Here is a 16066-nt window from a genome sequence, read left to right on the forward strand (position 1 = left end):
TTGGCACATTTGAGAGCCTCTGTTGTCATTCTTAAATATCAATATAAATTTGCTTTTTTTCTCCAGAGGTTAAGGGCTCATTGCTTTTTCTGGTGATGGCAACACCAAATTGGAGCTTCTAGGCATGGCATGAAGCCAAAGACAGAGAAGTCTTACTATCAATTAAGAGGATTATATCTTAATTTTTTAATCTACAGGGCAAGTAATGTTTTTTTTTATTTTGGTTAGATGAAAGTCCTGGAAACACTTCCAGATTCGAAGGTGAATGTATGTTGCAGGCCCAAACATTAATACACGTATCAGGAGATAGGTTTCTTAATAGAAAAGGCCTTTATTACAACTGGTGTCAATTTTTTTAACCACTGAAAATTACATTTAATTTGGTTATACTAAACAAAGCAAGAGTACCTTTTCCCTCAACCACGGACTGTTGGGACTGAACCAGAAGCACTAAGCCAAAGCAAAAGAGACTATACATTAGCTTTCAGTGTCCCTTAAAAAACAAAACTTAAGAGAACACAAGACAGCTAGTTACCATACTTTATATTGTTCTTTATTCTCTTCCATCTTTGCAACCTCAAAGGACTTTGGTTTAATACAGATAAAATTCCCGTATTTCAGTCAGCACTTTGCAGCACCTTTTATAGCATTTATGCATCAAGGTCTTTTTTTCAGGGTTGGTTTAGCATATTGGATTTACTCATCAGAAGCAGCCTTGGAGCATACAAATGCGACAATATTTCAGTCAACCCTTTGCAACACCTTAAAGCAGAATGTCCTTTTGTAGGATCATCTGTGGACAGCAATTACACAATTCCAGAAAAAGATGTAGTCCCCCTTTCCTTCATTTCTACCACCAATACAAAGGAGTCTAAAAATGCAGCATACCTATAACGCTATTTTAAAGTATCTGAAAAGGGGTTGTAAAAACGCCTTGCTTTTATTATTAATCTATTTAAATCAAGTAAGGCAAAAATATATAATCATCATTGCAATGTTCCTGTTCTTGTTTTCTCTGCCCCATTTTGATCATCTTTCCCATTAGAGTTTACTTAAAGTGCTCCAAACCGATGCTGCTGGGGAATTCTGGGAGTTGAAGTTCATACAGTTTCAAGTTGCCCAACTGTTAGGAATAGAGCCAAGGTGGCGCAGTGGTTAAATGCAGCACTGCAGGCTGACTGCTAGATCAGCAGTTCAGCGGTTCAAATCTCACCGGCTCAGGGTTGACTCAGCCTTCCATCCTTCAGAGGTGGGTAAAATGAGGACCCGGATTGTTGTTGGGGGCAATATGCTGACTCTGTAAACCGCTTAGAGGGGCCTGAAAGGCCTATGAAGCGGTATATAAGTCTACTGTTATTGCTATTATTGCTATTGCTAGATGTGCATTTGGAAGGGATCTCCCACTAAGTTCCTCTTCCTCCATATAAATCCAATTTCAGTATGCTGACGTACACATTATCAGTTCTTTTGCCTTTTCCTACCTCATAGAAACCTATGGATTCTACTGCCTGGACTCCTAAATCCTCAATCGTAGGAGCCCAAGCCAAACCTGATGGGAGCTGTGGCATTCCCTTCCTAGGAGGAACTTTCACGATGGTCAAATGGAACTTCCCTTTGGAGGGAGGGCAAATCACGGTCAAGTCCTTTTTCCTAAAAGTGTCTTCCAGACTCTGAGCCAGGGCTCCCAGTTGGGGTACAGGGTCTGGTGTCAAGTACAAAACCCGTGAATTAAAAGACTCTGCGTTACGGAAGGAGAGAAGCAGGACCGGGGGCAGCAGTCGCTGAAAACCAGCCTGAAGTTCTTTCAGAGCCATCATCGCTTTGTGTATTTCTTCAGGGGTATCCAAGTGCAACAGGCAAAGCGTAATATGCAGTGTAGCTCTGGGCACACAGAAGGGAGCGTAATCTGAGCTGACAGCACATAGGGCCTCCTGGAAATGTTTCACAGCTTCCCAGATTTCTGGGCTGGTGATTGGGATAGCTATGAAATGGGTGGGGCGCTCCTTCGGATAGGAGAAGCTCCTCCTTCCCCCCTTTTCCAAATCCACGTTTTCTCTCTTCGCCACCACCGGTTCATTTTCTATTCCGACAGCACAAGCATGTTTGAATTCTTCACACTTAACTGAGCCGACTATCACTCTTTCCTTTTCTTTGCTGACCAAGTTTCCTTCTTGGTTAGTGGAAATGTCTTCAACCAACTCCAAATTATCCCCCGCTTTGCCCAAAGCCATCGTTAACTTCGGCCCACTACTTGTCTCGTTCAACTCTTCATCCTTGGTTGAATCCCCATCTGCCCCTTCTTCAACTTGGAGGCTATTTGGAAGACCCGATAGTTCCTTCTTAGCTCGGGTGTCTTCTTCCTTCATCACTTCTAAGATGGTTTTCCCACCTCCAGTCGAACCAAAAACGTCATCGGTGCGACTGACTTTGTCCCAAACTACACGGTCTCTGTATTTAAAATATTGGATCCTATGTTTAGGGATAGCCAGTACACCAGGACCAACTGAAGCTAGATCCTCCCACGAGAAAGAAGTAAAAGATTCCTCCAAGATCCCCAGGAACCGGTCAAGGTAGCCGATAGAAAACCATTCAGCAGGTACCTGTGTATCCCAGAGGAGTCGGGAAATGACATCCTCAGCTGTTTTCATGGCAGGTTTCTTACCTTCTGTGAGCTGCAAGGGAGGAACATGGACAGGTCCAAGATCTTTTAAATGGTGAACCTCACCAACATCGCCAGGATGATAGTTTTGGCAGCGGGCACCAAAATGGCAGCGTCCCTCCAAGAAAAAACGACAGGGAGGGTTGATATTAGAAGATGGTTCTTCAGCCAAGGATGAGTCTGGATCTTCTGATGGTTCCAGAAGACTGTCAGAAGAAGGGTCAGTGAAGTCCTTTCCAGAGGAGACAGCCAGTGTATCCATCGCTGTATGAGAGAAAGAATTAAGATCAGAAGTACAAAAGTTGATCACAGGTAGTTTCACTTGCTGTCCCAGGGGACAGTTCATAGCAGAAAGGAAATTATGGGATGAGTGGGATTGTTGAACTGAGCAATTCACTTTAAGGGCAAACGTTAATGGCTCTAGGCAGTGTGATGGTGAATCATGAACCAGGAAGTGTGTCAAAAAAATCAAAATTCAGATGTGTGCCAATCTTTTCCCATGGAGACGCTAACAGAATATGCTACAGTAATGGACATCAATGAATTATTCTGCCCTATTAGTGTCTCAGATAGAAGCCTCCCAATACATTAATTCAAGGCACTCTTCTTTTTCAACAATGTTGGGTTTTCAGAGATTCAGAAACCGAGACATTTACCTCCATTGCTAATTGTAACCTGTGCAGTATGTCCATGCCTCACAGCTTTTCAACCACCTTGATGAAATTCAATCCTTTTTTTTTTATTGTGGGCATAAAGACACCACAAAGTAGTTTAATACCCGCTTTTTTCCCTTTAGCCCAATGTTTTTTCAACTTCAGCATAATGTGTGCAGGCTTCAACTTCCAGAACTAAAATCAGTACATTTTAAAGTAACGGAGGTGATATACAAAGCATGTAAACCAGAGTTGAGGTAACAAAACAAATTCCTAAACCAAAATTAATTAATTTTGACTAAAGTAACTCATCCACCATTCCTGTACTTCAGCACATTTGCCATATTTTATGTTTTATTGCAATTTCTTTGTTATAAACCATCCAGGGTCAGCCAGCACTCAAATTTGATAAATAATAATAATTATCATTAATATTATTATTGATCATCTCAATCAGCCAAATGTTCAGACTGGATTACGCATTTTTGTCTACCTAAAATCCATACCAAGGACCTGAAATACACATTTTTTATCATCATCATCTTCTTCTTCTTTTATTCATTAAACATGAAACTCAGTCAACTGAACATTTAAAAATATTTCATAAATATTATTGATTGGTGCTAATAGTTGATACCGGTTGCTGCCAGCATCCTAGGTATCAACCAAGAACCGTCATCATCATCGGAAACTGAAGGCATGACCTCACTTTTTAAGACACTTTGCCAGTCCTGCTCTACTCATGAATTGCAGTGTTGCTGCCGCTATTCGCAGGTTGACATACAATGTCCATCACACACCCTGAACATCTCCTGAAGTCTCAGTAACGGGAGCTGGGGCTTATCTTTTTCATTTTTTCCACTCTCTTATCAGCTAGCGTTTCTTCCTCGCTCTCTTTCTCCCACACACGCAGGTGTGAATACCGATACGGAGATAATTGGACTCAGGATACCTGGGTTATTTTAGTTCCTCGCATATTTTAAAGTCAAAAGCAGCGGGGAGGGGGGGGGAGAGGGGAAAACAGAAGGTGGATCGAGTTAGGGGAGAAATCTCCTACCTTTCCCCGATCACCCCCACCCGCTTCCGGGTCTGAGTTTCGGCGAAACCCAGTCCTGGTGCCCGAAGCGACCGCTCCCCGCCGCCGCCTCTGATTTCCTTGTCCCGTTTGTGGGTGGGTGGAAAACAAGGAAACAACTCGCAAACAAACTGAAAAGCATTGTGGGGATGATATCGATGGGTTAGGCCCATTTTCACTGCCAAAGCCAGCAGAGGGCAATGCTCCACCAACTTAACGCAGCCCTTATTTGCGATCGATTGCTGCATTGGGCCCGCTTTCCAAAGCAAAGGGGGAAAGGGTTAGGGACCTTTTGGGTAGATATACACCTACCTGCCTTCTGCCCTGAGAGCGATTTGGTTATTGTTTATTTGATTTTTATCTTGCCTTTATTGCTTTATAAATAACTCAAGGTGGCAAGCATACTTAATACTCCTTTGGTTTCCCCCACAACAGCTCTTTTGTGGTAGATTGGACTGAGAGAGAGTAACTGGCCCAAAGCCATTCAGCTTATTTTCATGTTTAGGGTGGGATTAGAACTCACTGTCTCCCGCTTCTAGATCACCTTAGACCAAACTGGTTCTCCAGCTATTTCTTTGATGTCTTCTTCTAAAGTGATTGATTGATTGATTTGATTCATTCATTCATTCATTCTAATATGTGCCCTCAAATCACTCTTCTCTTACATAGATGGATTTTCTGGCCGAACCGCTAGTGGAATTTAGGCCTAGGTCGCAGAACCAGCAGCGACCCAGGCTGGCCACGCCCCCCCGAACCAGTTCCCCGGTCACCGGCATGTTGTGTAGTATTGTGCACACATATGCAGTTCACTGTAAATTGTTCTGCACATGAGCTTTATAATAGTTGCAAAAATAGGATCTCACCCCTGTGTGGCTCTACTAAATAATTACTCAGAACTTCTCTCAGGCTAAATTTGAGTTGGGATCCAATCTTATCCCAAAGGACATAATGACAATTTTAAAAAGCAAAGTTCCTCAAATGATAGGTTAAGTCAGTGATGGCGAATCTTTTCGGCACTGAGTGCACAAACCCGAACACACCTGCATGTGTGCGGTTGCGTATGCTAGAGTGCCGAAAACCCAAAGACCAGCTGGATGGCACACGCATGCCTGTTTTTTGGCTGGTTTGGGGCATTTTTAGGCCATTATGAAAAATGGCCCAAAGATGGCTCCGAAATGGCCTAAAACGGCTCAGAAAATAGGCTGTTTTCAGGCCGTTTTCCAACACTCTGACACCCATGAAGACCAGCTGGCCGGGGCGCATGTGCGTGCTGGAAACCAGAAGAGCAGCAGGTGACATGCATGGCCACAGCGAGGGCTCTGCGGGCCACCTCTGGCACACATGGCATATGTTGGTCATCACGGGGCTAAGTGGTCACTATCATTTCTCACACTATGCCCATTAAGGATAAAGGTTTGAGAAATAGGAATGGCCCCACCTTCTTTCAAATAAATCAGTTCAGTACAGGTAACCCTCGACTTACAACAGTTCATTTAGTGACCGTTCAAAGATAAAATGGCATTGAATAAAGTGACACGATCATTTTCACAGTTACAACCTTTGGTCACGTGATCAAAATTCAGGTTTTTGGCAGCTGGTTCATATTTATATCCCAGGGTCACGTGATCCCCTTTTGAGATCTTCTGACAAGTCAATGGGGAAGCCAGATTCATTTAACAACTGGGTTACTAACTTAACAACTTTAGTGATTCACTTAACAACTGTGCAAGAAATGTTGTAAAATGGGGTAAAACAACAAATTTCTCACTTAACATAAATTTTGGGCTCAATTGTGATTGAGGACACCCTGTACTTTCTCTGTGTAATGCACAGAAAAACAGACAGAGCTTTGATACACCGTTGTGGGTTTTTTGCCCATACTTTGTGGATACTCCTGTACCACCATCTTCCGCGAGTTTCCTGAAAGTCAAACCTAAATCACTTTCCTTGGAAAGGTTTTCTCTATTAATTCTCTTCCTTCTTGCTTCAAAGAAAGGATTTACTCTTTTCACACAATGGTTTAAGGCCAGGAAAGGAAGAATGATCAGAAATAAATGAGAAGAACCCAAATGAACTGGATACATAAGAAGGGCTTTTTAAAATAACAATTTTGATTAGAGTTTACAGATAACACACATAAAAAAGACTAATGCAAACAAAGATAGATATAAATGTAAACAAGAGGAAAAGAAAAATGTGAAGAGATAGAACAAAATAAAATAAAAAGTAAGAAACAAAAATATATAAATGATGACTCTTCTGGGCAAGTATAAACAACTTCAGTAATTTAACACTTCCTCTAGTATTTCAATTTTTAAAAGATACCTTCTTTCCATATCTCATTCCTTATCAATAATCACATTATAGCAATAGCACTTAGACATATATACTGCTCCATAGTACTTTACAGCACTCTCTGTAAATCTCCCCATTTATAAACAGATCTTTAAAGCCTCATCATTCAGTTCTAATTAAAAAGAAATCCATTAACGGCTATCAGAAATCACAACATAAATATTAACCCTAATCAAATAATTCCAGTTTGAATTCCTCCTGCTCCTGCTTACTTAAATCTTATCAAATAATGTCCCACGACTAATTTCTTACTATTTTCTCTTTTTCTCCTCTCAGGAACAGCTTCATTAATTTAATATGTTCTTTTTGTAAATCTATGTTAAAAAGACTTTTAAAATCACATTTAATTATATTCATCAGATGGTTTCATTTGTAAATCCATTGTGGCATCTTTTTCTACATCACTCTTAAATTTTGACATATTTAAATCCGTGTTTAGATCCACATCATCCTTTTCCTCGTCACTTTTATAATCTGGCAGTTTTTAAAATTCCAAATCCACATTCGAATCAGCCCCATTCTCTGTTTATCCAATAAAATATATTGTGCTTCTATATCCTCTGTTATAGTTCAGGTGGTCCTCAACTTACAATCATTCAATTAGTGACAGTTCAACGGACATGAAAAAAAGTTGTTTACAACCACATGATCAAAATTTGGATACTTGTGCATATTTATGATCATTGCAGTTTCCCAGGGTCAAGTGACTTCCTTTTGTAGCTTTCTCACAAGCAAAGTTAATGGGGAAGCCAGATTCATTTAACAAACTGCTGACTTAACAACTTCAGTGATTCACTTAACAACTGTGGCAAGAAAGATCGTAAAATGGGGTAAAAGTCATTTACCAGCTGTTTTGCTTAACAATAGAAATTTCGAGCTCAGCTATCTTCTAAGTGGAGGACTACCTGTATCAGATAAACCTGTAAGAATTTCTGTGTAGATTGTTCCCAAACAGCATTTATTTCTTCTATAGTCAAATAGTTTTGTTCCATTGTATTAATGTGACTTGTCTCCTTTAAGAATATCTGTTAGTTCTCTCTGCTTCTCTCTAGTCAACAACTGTCTGTTTATTTTCTAATCAAGAAACTTTCCCCAGGGAGTATTTTTTAGAATTAATTTCAAAATCTTCATATAGTCTTTTATAAAAATTTTAAACAACCCACAGGAAATGTTTTTTTTTCTACGTCAATCGACTTCATTAACTTTCCAAAATCAACATTCTTTTGCTCTTTTCCAAACATTTGCTTTTTAGGCCTTAAACTTTCATAGAAATTTTTTCAACTTCTGTTGAAAATGGGGCTTCTTCTATGTTATGAAACATCTAGAACAGGATTGTCCAAACTTTGGAACTTTAACACCTGTATCCTTGGAATTTCAGATATGGATTTCAGAAACAAATAAGTCACTTCCCTACCCTCTGGCTGCCCCCAATGCCTTGGATTGCAGTTCCCATAATCCTCTACATGCATGGTTATGAAATTGCCACAAGGCAAGGGGCTTTCACTCCAGAGAGTAACAGTTTGTGGTAGACAAACTGTCCGAAAATGTCTTCATGGTATTATGGCTGGCATGATTAAACGCCGAAGGCGCACGGAACTCTGTTACCTTCCCACCAAAGGTGGTTCCTATTTTTCTACTTGCATTTTTACATGCTTTCAAACTGCTAGGTTGGCAGAAGCTGGGACAAGTAATGGGAGCTCACTCTGTTACATGGCACTAGGGATTCAAACTGTCATACTGCTGACCTTTCTGATTGACAAGCTCAGCATCTTAGCCACTGAGCCACCGCGTCCCTCTGTATTATTTACATCCTAGAAATTCAATAGCTGAAACAAGGAAATATGTGTGTTCAACAAACAAAATCAGAATCTGTAGCACATTTGTTAAAAGACATATGCTTCGAAGAATACAGCTCACTTTAGGGAGATTATGGAGTGGCTAAATCAGGGGTGTTGAACTCAAGACCCGCGGGCCCAATCTTGCCCACGGGTAGTGATGGGTTTCAAATTTTTTTAGAACCTCTTCTGTAGGTGTGGCCTGCTTTGTGGGAGTGGCTTGCCAGTCATGTGACTGGGTGGGAGTGGCTTGCCAGCCATGTGGCCAGGTGGGGGTGGCTTGCCAGTCATGTGACTGGGTGGGAGTGGCTTGCCAGCCATGTGACCGGGTGGGAGTGGCTTGGCAGTCATGTGACTGGGTGGGCATGGCCAACTTGTAAAATGTGGTGAAACTCACTTAACAACACTCTTGCTTAGCAACCAAAATGTTGGCTCAGAAACTCTGGCATTTGAAGCACGCAAGTCTTAAAGCTGTCAAGTTACAAGACCGTTGCACCCCTAACCCTTTAGAAAAAATACCACAGGGGTGTTCAAACTTGACAGCTTTAAGACTTTAAGGTTTAGATAGGACTCTTAGAGGCAGACAGGGCGATTGGTGAGCCAGTCAATCAGTGAGCGGCGGGCAGGGCAAGTGTGGTGCGGACGGGCAGGGGGAGGGAGCTGGAACAGGTTCTATAGAAGAGATTTGTGGAACCTCTTCTATAGAAGAGGTTAAAACTGGCAGGAACCCACCCCTGCCCACGGGGTACTTAGATCTGACTCGTGGGGCCACCCTGAAAACAGCAAGGGATCGGCCTGCGGTGGCTCTGCCAGTGGAAACAGAACTCGGGCAGGCCACGTGTTGCTGGAAACGGAAACAGAGCTTGGGACCCCATTTTCACTAGCAGAACACGTAGGCCACCACAGGTGCCCCCAACATGAGTGATGTTGAGCTGGCCACACCCACAACTCTGATGCGGCCCTCAATGAAATCGAATTTGACACCCCTGAGCTAGACTGATGTATAGAAATCCTGTATCAGGCTAGTTCAGTGTTTCTCAATCTTGCAATATGAATATCTGTGGACTTTGACTCCCAGAATTCCTCAGTCTATATAAATAAATATGCTGGCTAACAGTGGTGGGTTTCAAAAATTTTTAGAACCTCTTCTGTACGTGTGGCCTGCTTTGTGGGTGTGGCTTGCTGGCCATGTGACCAGGTGGGAGTGGCTTGCCAGCCATGTGACTGAGTGGGAGTGGCTTGGCAGTCATGTGACTGGGTGGGCATGGCCAACTTGTAAAATGTGGTGAAACTCACTTAACAACGCTCTTGCTTAGCAACCAAAATGTTGGCTCAGAAACTCTGGCATTTGAAGCACGCAAGTCTTAAAGCTGTCAAGTTACAAGACACTTGCACCCCTAACCCTTTAGGAAAAAAACCCCAGGGGTGTTCAAACTTGACAGCTTTAAGACTTGTGGACTTCAACTCCCAGAATTCCTCCTCCAGTCATGTTGGCTCAGGAACTCTGGCATTGAAGCACGCAAGTCTTAAAGCTGTCAAGTTACAAGACCCTTGCACCCCTAACCCTTTAGGGGAAAAAACCCCAGGGGTATTCAAACTTGACAGCTTTAAGACCTGTGGACTTCCACTCCCAGAATTCCTCCTCTCGCTCTTCATCTTGATGATGTGCAGACGGGAGGGGGGAGGGAGCTGGAACCGGTTCTAAATGGAACCTCTTCTATAGAAGAGGTTAGAACTGGCAGGAACCCACCCCTGCTGGCTAAGGTTCACAGGTCTTCAAGTTATCCAGGTTGAGAAACACTAGTCTAGCCTCAACATTCAGTAGCTGCAACTCACATAAACATTTGCCTTTTCATAAAATGTGTTATTTGGAAAAAGTGTTATTACACTTTTCCTGATTTTTATTAGCATTTGTTTAGTGACAAAGTTACAAAAGCACTGAGAAAAATCACTTATGACCATTGTTCACACTTATGACTGTTGCAGGCATGTCCATGGTCATGTGATCAAAATCCAGAAGCTTGGCCACTGACTCATGTTTATGACGGTTGCCGTGACCTGAGGTCATATGGTCACCCTTTGTGGCCTTCTGACAAGCAAACTCCATGGAGAAGCCAGAGTCACTTAACAATCGTATTACTAACTTAACAACTGAAGTGATTCACTTAGCAACTCTGGCAAGAAAGGTTGTAAAGTGAGGCGAAATCACTTCACAAGTCTTGCTTATCAACAGAAATTTTAGACTCACTTGTGATCATTAGTTGAGGACTACTTGAATGGCTCTCCATGAATGAGTACGAGCAGGAAGCAGCTACAGCTAGCACTATTGTGTTTGATCACAGAGAACAATCCCCTAAGATCTTCCCACTAATTTTCCTAATGTATTTTTCAGCCCTCATTTTTGAAATCTTGGGTTACTGAACCTTTGAATCAAGGCAGGGGAGAGGTCCTCACAGGGCTGGCTGAGTCATGAGTTCTCCCCACACAGTGATCTGTAGATGGCTGCCTCCTTCCCCCCATAAACCAAACAGGCTGCTTTTTCTGGAGAGGAGGTTGCATATTTTTCATCAAAATGTTTGGAACCAAAGCTTGGACCCTTCATTGTTGGAATACGAGAAGATTTGTCTCCTGTCAGCCAACCCGCAGATGGTGTGTTTCACAGGTTCTCTTTGCAATGGTTTCCTTCATCCTGTCAGGCCTGGCCTGTGTCAGCAAATCCTCCCTCCCACCCTCCAGCTGCCCTGTTTATCCTCCAACAGGAAATTCACAGCTGGAATTGACCGGCAAACGGAGGCACCAGGACCCCAGATAAGGCTCCAGAGACACGTTGCAGCTGGAGATGGGGAAGGCAGCCTAATCAGCCAACTTTTCCCCCCTTCTGATCTGATCCCTGTTTTTTGTGGGAATGGGGGTGGAGGGAAAATCCCAGTCGTAATTGGTGGCAAATGCTGAAACTCGATTAAAAACCCATCTCCCTCCTCCTCCCAATGCTGTCATCTAGTCTGCTTCTCAGTTCTCACACCAGGGTATCTGCCTAGTGTAGCCATCAGAGTCCAAAAAAAATCAAAAATCAAAATAATCAAAAGCCAGTGTAGGTACAACACAGAAAAAAAAACAGACAGTTTCAATTAAACACCAATTAAATTGGTTCTTTTATTTGCAAACTCCAATTAAGTTAGTTCTTTTATTCACTTTGTAGTTAATTTTAATGTTTTAATTTTAATGTTCAATATTTTAAAGTTTTTAAAACCACGGCTTAGTCATGGTGGCCCTGCGGTTAGAATTCAGTATTGCAGGCTAACTCTGCTGACTGCCAGGAGTTCGATCCTAAGTGACTCAAGGTTGACTCAGCCTTCCATCCTTCTGAAGTTCGCAAAATTAGGACCCAGATTATAGAGGGGCAATAGGCTGATTCTGTAAACCACTTAGAAAGTGCTACAAAACACTATGAAGCGGTATCTATGTACTATAGCTATTCTTCAATTGCTTTATATCATTATTTATGACGTAGGTTGCTCAGGACTGCTTGATAATGAAATGGGTGGCATATGAATTTAATAATAAACCATTGTGGCTGCCATTTTGACTTTTTTGACCAAATCTATGAATATTCTCCTATCTTGCTTTACTTATTGGGAAGGGAAGCTTTGTTAAGGAATGCAAGCCTTAATAAACATCCTGCTGGGTGACAACACAGCCATTCTGGTTCAGCAATTGGTTCCTACAATGCTGACAAAAAGAAGCTGGGATATGAATATAATTGCTACTTCCTTCTTGTGATCCCTAAAAACTAACATTTGATCCTGGAAGTAATCTACAGCCATTGTGGCTAATTGTTGTTGTGGCCTGATTTAGCCAATACAAGCTCAGTAAAATAATCCAGATATTAATACCCCTTTTGTTTGAAAAGGGGTCCTTTTCAATCACGGTGTTCCCATACCCATCCCAGTACAGATAGAGCTGAAGAAATTCACAATTTAACAGTGTTTCTCAGTCTTGGCCACTTTAAGATGTGTGGACTTCAATTCCCAAAATTCCCCAGCCAGCCATGCTCATTAAGGAATTCTGGGAGTTGAAGTCCACATGTCTTAATAGAATAGAATTATTTATTGGCCAAGTGTGATTGGACACACAAGGAATTTGTCTTTGGTGCATATGATCTCAGTGTACATAAGGAGTATAAAATACATTCATCAAGAATAAAATGATACAACACTTAGTGATAGCCACAGTTACTAATAAGCTATCAAATCGTATTAGGAAACAAAAACAATATAAATTTTAAATATACAAGCAACATGGTTATAATCATGTGAGAAGAGATAGATACTAGGAAGGATGAGAAGAATAATAGTAATACAGTCTTAGTAAACTATTTGACAGTGTTGTGGAAATTAGTTATTAAGCAGAGTGATGGCATTCGGGGGGAAACTCTCCTTGTGTCTAGTTGTTCTGATGTGCAGTGCCCTATAGCATCTTTCTGAGTTGAAACAATTTATGTCCAGGATTTGAGGGGTTTGTAGATATTTTCTCAGATCTTTTTTTTCCACTCGTGCAGTATAGGGATCCTCAATGGAAAGCAGATTGGTAGCAATTGTTTTTTTTTCCTGCAGTTCTAATTATCCTCTAAAGTCTGCTTCTGTTTGGTTACAGACCCAGATAGTTATGGCGGTGCAGATGACAGACTCAATAATTCCTTTGAGGAAACACTGATAACAGTGCATTGCGGGTATTCTTTGATCAATCTTCTAGCAACTTTCTCCTATTTTCCTCTCTTGTATCTTCTTCTATTGTCCCCTCACCCCCAATATTCAGCTGGACCCAAAGAGTACTGTTCATCTCCCCACCCCCCACCCCCCAAATATGTCTGCTTTGCAACTCCTTGCATTTCTCCCGACTTCGTGCTTACCACTCACATGTTGGCATTTCGAGCCTGACCACCGGAAACGAAGGAAATGCTTTGCAAATGACAAGCAGCTGCGGGGAGGGTTGGGCCCAGCCACAGGAAACATGAGGCCTCAAGATTGGGTGCATGACACCAGCCTGTCCCTTAGTCCAGGCACGGCTAGAAAATCCGTAGTGCAGGGCCACTCGGATGAAGCAGAAAACTTCCCATCTGTTGCAAAGCCCTTTCAAGGGTCATCAGGGCATTTGTGTGCCAGGTTAAATACAAAACCACACTGAAGAGAAGGTACAGCATTACGATGTGGCTGGAGGTCTGATTCCTGGTATCCCCAGCTGGCATTTTGATAGGATTAGAAAGCAGGCAATAAAAGGAGCATGGCTGATACCCAGAATAACTACCAGCTATTAGGGCAAACAATAGTGACCTGGCTGATTCAACTTTAGCCAAAATTAGCCTACCCCTGCCCAGGGCCTCCTAGCTTCTTCAGAACCACAGCTTCTGAATGCCAGAAATGGCTTCGACTGATCTGTCATACACTTTTTTTATTAATTAATTAGAATTTTAACCCATCTTTATTACTTTATTACTTACAAATAATAAAAGGCAGCGAACATATAGCCTCTTGCTATTTTCCTCACAACAACAACCCTGTGAGGTGGGTTGGGCTGAAAGAGAAAGACCGACCCAAAGTCACCCAGATAGATTTCATTCCTCAGACAGAACTAGAACTCACATTGTCCTAGTGATTGTCCCAGACACCCAGCTGGCTTTAATGGCTAATGCAGGTCTAGAACTGAGTCTTCCTGGTTTCTAGGTCAGTGCTGCCATCATTATAACAGTCTTCAGAGAAAGACAACTGCCAGTCTGCTTTTTTTCTCTTCGTGCTCCCCATCCAGGAGATAGATAGATAGGTAGGTAGGTAGGTAGGTAGGTAGGTAGGTAGGTAGGTAGGTAGGTAGATAGATATAGATAGATAGATAGATAGATAGATAGATAGATAGATAGATAGATAGATAGATAGATAGATATAATTTTTGCTGATAAATAAATGAAAGGGAGACTTGTAAAGATTTATTTCAAGCTATCTCGCTCTCATCAGCTAGCCATACCCTTACTGCTCCTCCCTTATCTCGTGTGTGTGTGTGTCTGTGTGTGTGTATGTATGTATGTATGTATGTATTTGTGTGTGTGTGTGTGTGTGTGTGTGTGTATAAAATCAACGAATAAATCTGTTATACAACCAGTGTTGAGACATCTTTACACAGTTTCTCTCAAATATCCAGTCATAGTACTAGGAATGACAGGAATGACAATGAATCAGTGACAGTGAAGATGCCTTGATCACATTCCTGATAAAAAGCCACCCATCTAGCCAGTTATTTACAGAGCCAATAGGGGAAGCCGTAGAGCACTGGATGTTAGATTATGTTTAGCAGGTTAAAAAGGAGCAGAAAGGTGTTTTTTTTTTAAATAACAAAAGCTACCACATTTAGGGTTCCTTTTTAATGGCAACTCCTACGGCTAAGACTGCATACAAAGAAATCCCAGTTTTCCTTTTTTGATCAGCTGAAATGGAAACAAGATTACAAGATCTACCACTATGAGGAGGTGTCCATGGGGAGGAATCACATTAGTTGATCAAGATCACAATGGATGAGGAGCAATTGGTGCAACTGAGGGCCAGTTTGGGCAACATGGAAGGGTAGTATAATGATTTCTGGTATGCATATAAGAGAAACAAGGAAAGGAAACCGAAGTCAAGAAGATCTGTAGAATGCTGAACAAGATTCCAAAATATCCTGGCTTGCTTTGGGTCTAATATACCTTGACTCAGAATACTGTTACAAAGATAATTCTCGACTTACAATTTACTGTGTTTAGTGAGAGTTTGACGGCACTGAAAAAAAGTGTTTTGTGACTGTTTTTCACACATAACCACCACTGCAGCAGCCCCATGGTCATGTGATCAAAATTCAGACACTTGGCAATTGACTCATATTTATGACGGTTGCTGTGTCCCCAGGGTCATGTGATCATCTTTTGCAACCTTCGGACAAGTCAGTGGGGAAGCCAGAATTACTTAATAACCGGGACCAACTTAACAGTTGCAGTTGATTCACTTAACTGTGGCAAAAAAAGGAATAAAATGGGGCAAAATTCACTTAGCAACTGTCTTTCTTAGAAAGAGAATTTTGGGACTAAATTATGGTAGTGCGGGTGCAGTGGTTAGAATGCAGTATTGCAGGCTAACCCTGCTGACTGCCAGCAGTTTCATCCTGGAACAGTATATACTTATAAGAGCTATTGCTACGGTCATAAGATGAGACTTACCTGTAGTTCTTCTTCAGTGCAAGAAACCCCACCCTTGAGCAGTTCTAGTACTCCTTCCATGAACCAGGCAGTGATAGCAAAGAGTCTGGTGGGAATAGGTTGTTGTTGTTGTTAGTTACGAAGTTGTGTCCGACCCATCGCAACCCCATGGACGACATTCCTCCAGGCCTTCCTCTCCTCTACCATCCTCTGGAGTCCATTTAAGCTCATGTCGACTGCTTCAGTGACTCCATCCAGCCACCTCATTATCTG

The 16066-nt window shown here is 41.9% G+C and overlaps 1 protein-coding gene across 2 annotated transcripts; it reads right to left on the reverse strand.

Annotated features, from left to right (window-relative positions):
* Positions 1-1381: 1381 nt before the first annotated feature.
* LENG9 (leukocyte receptor cluster member 9) lies at positions 1382-4483 on the reverse strand. 2 transcript variants are annotated; one of them, XM_087713878.1, is made up of 2 exons: positions 4370-4483; positions 1382-2923 (listed from the first exon to the last, which is right to left on the reverse strand). In XM_087713878.1, the coding sequence occupies exon 2, from the start codon at positions 2919-2921 to the stop codon at positions 1404-1406; it is 1518 nt and encodes a 505-aa protein (XP_087570004.1). In that variant the 5' UTR covers positions 2922-2923; positions 4370-4483; the 3' UTR covers positions 1382-1403. The 2 variants fall into 2 exon arrangements, with proteins under 2 accessions (XP_087570004.1, XP_013921249.2); XM_014065774.2 differs by lacking the exon at positions 4370-4483 and adding an exon at positions 4113-4319.
* Between the last annotated feature and the right edge of the window lie 11583 nt (positions 4484-16066).

Source organism: Thamnophis sirtalis, unplaced genomic scaffold, assembly GCF_051295495.1.
Source record: "Thamnophis sirtalis isolate CommonGarterSnake01/CBP01778 unplaced genomic scaffold, rThaSir2_p1.2 scaffold_4, whole genome shotgun sequence".
NCBI lineage: Eukaryota > Metazoa > Chordata > Lepidosauria > Squamata > Natricidae > Thamnophis > Thamnophis sirtalis.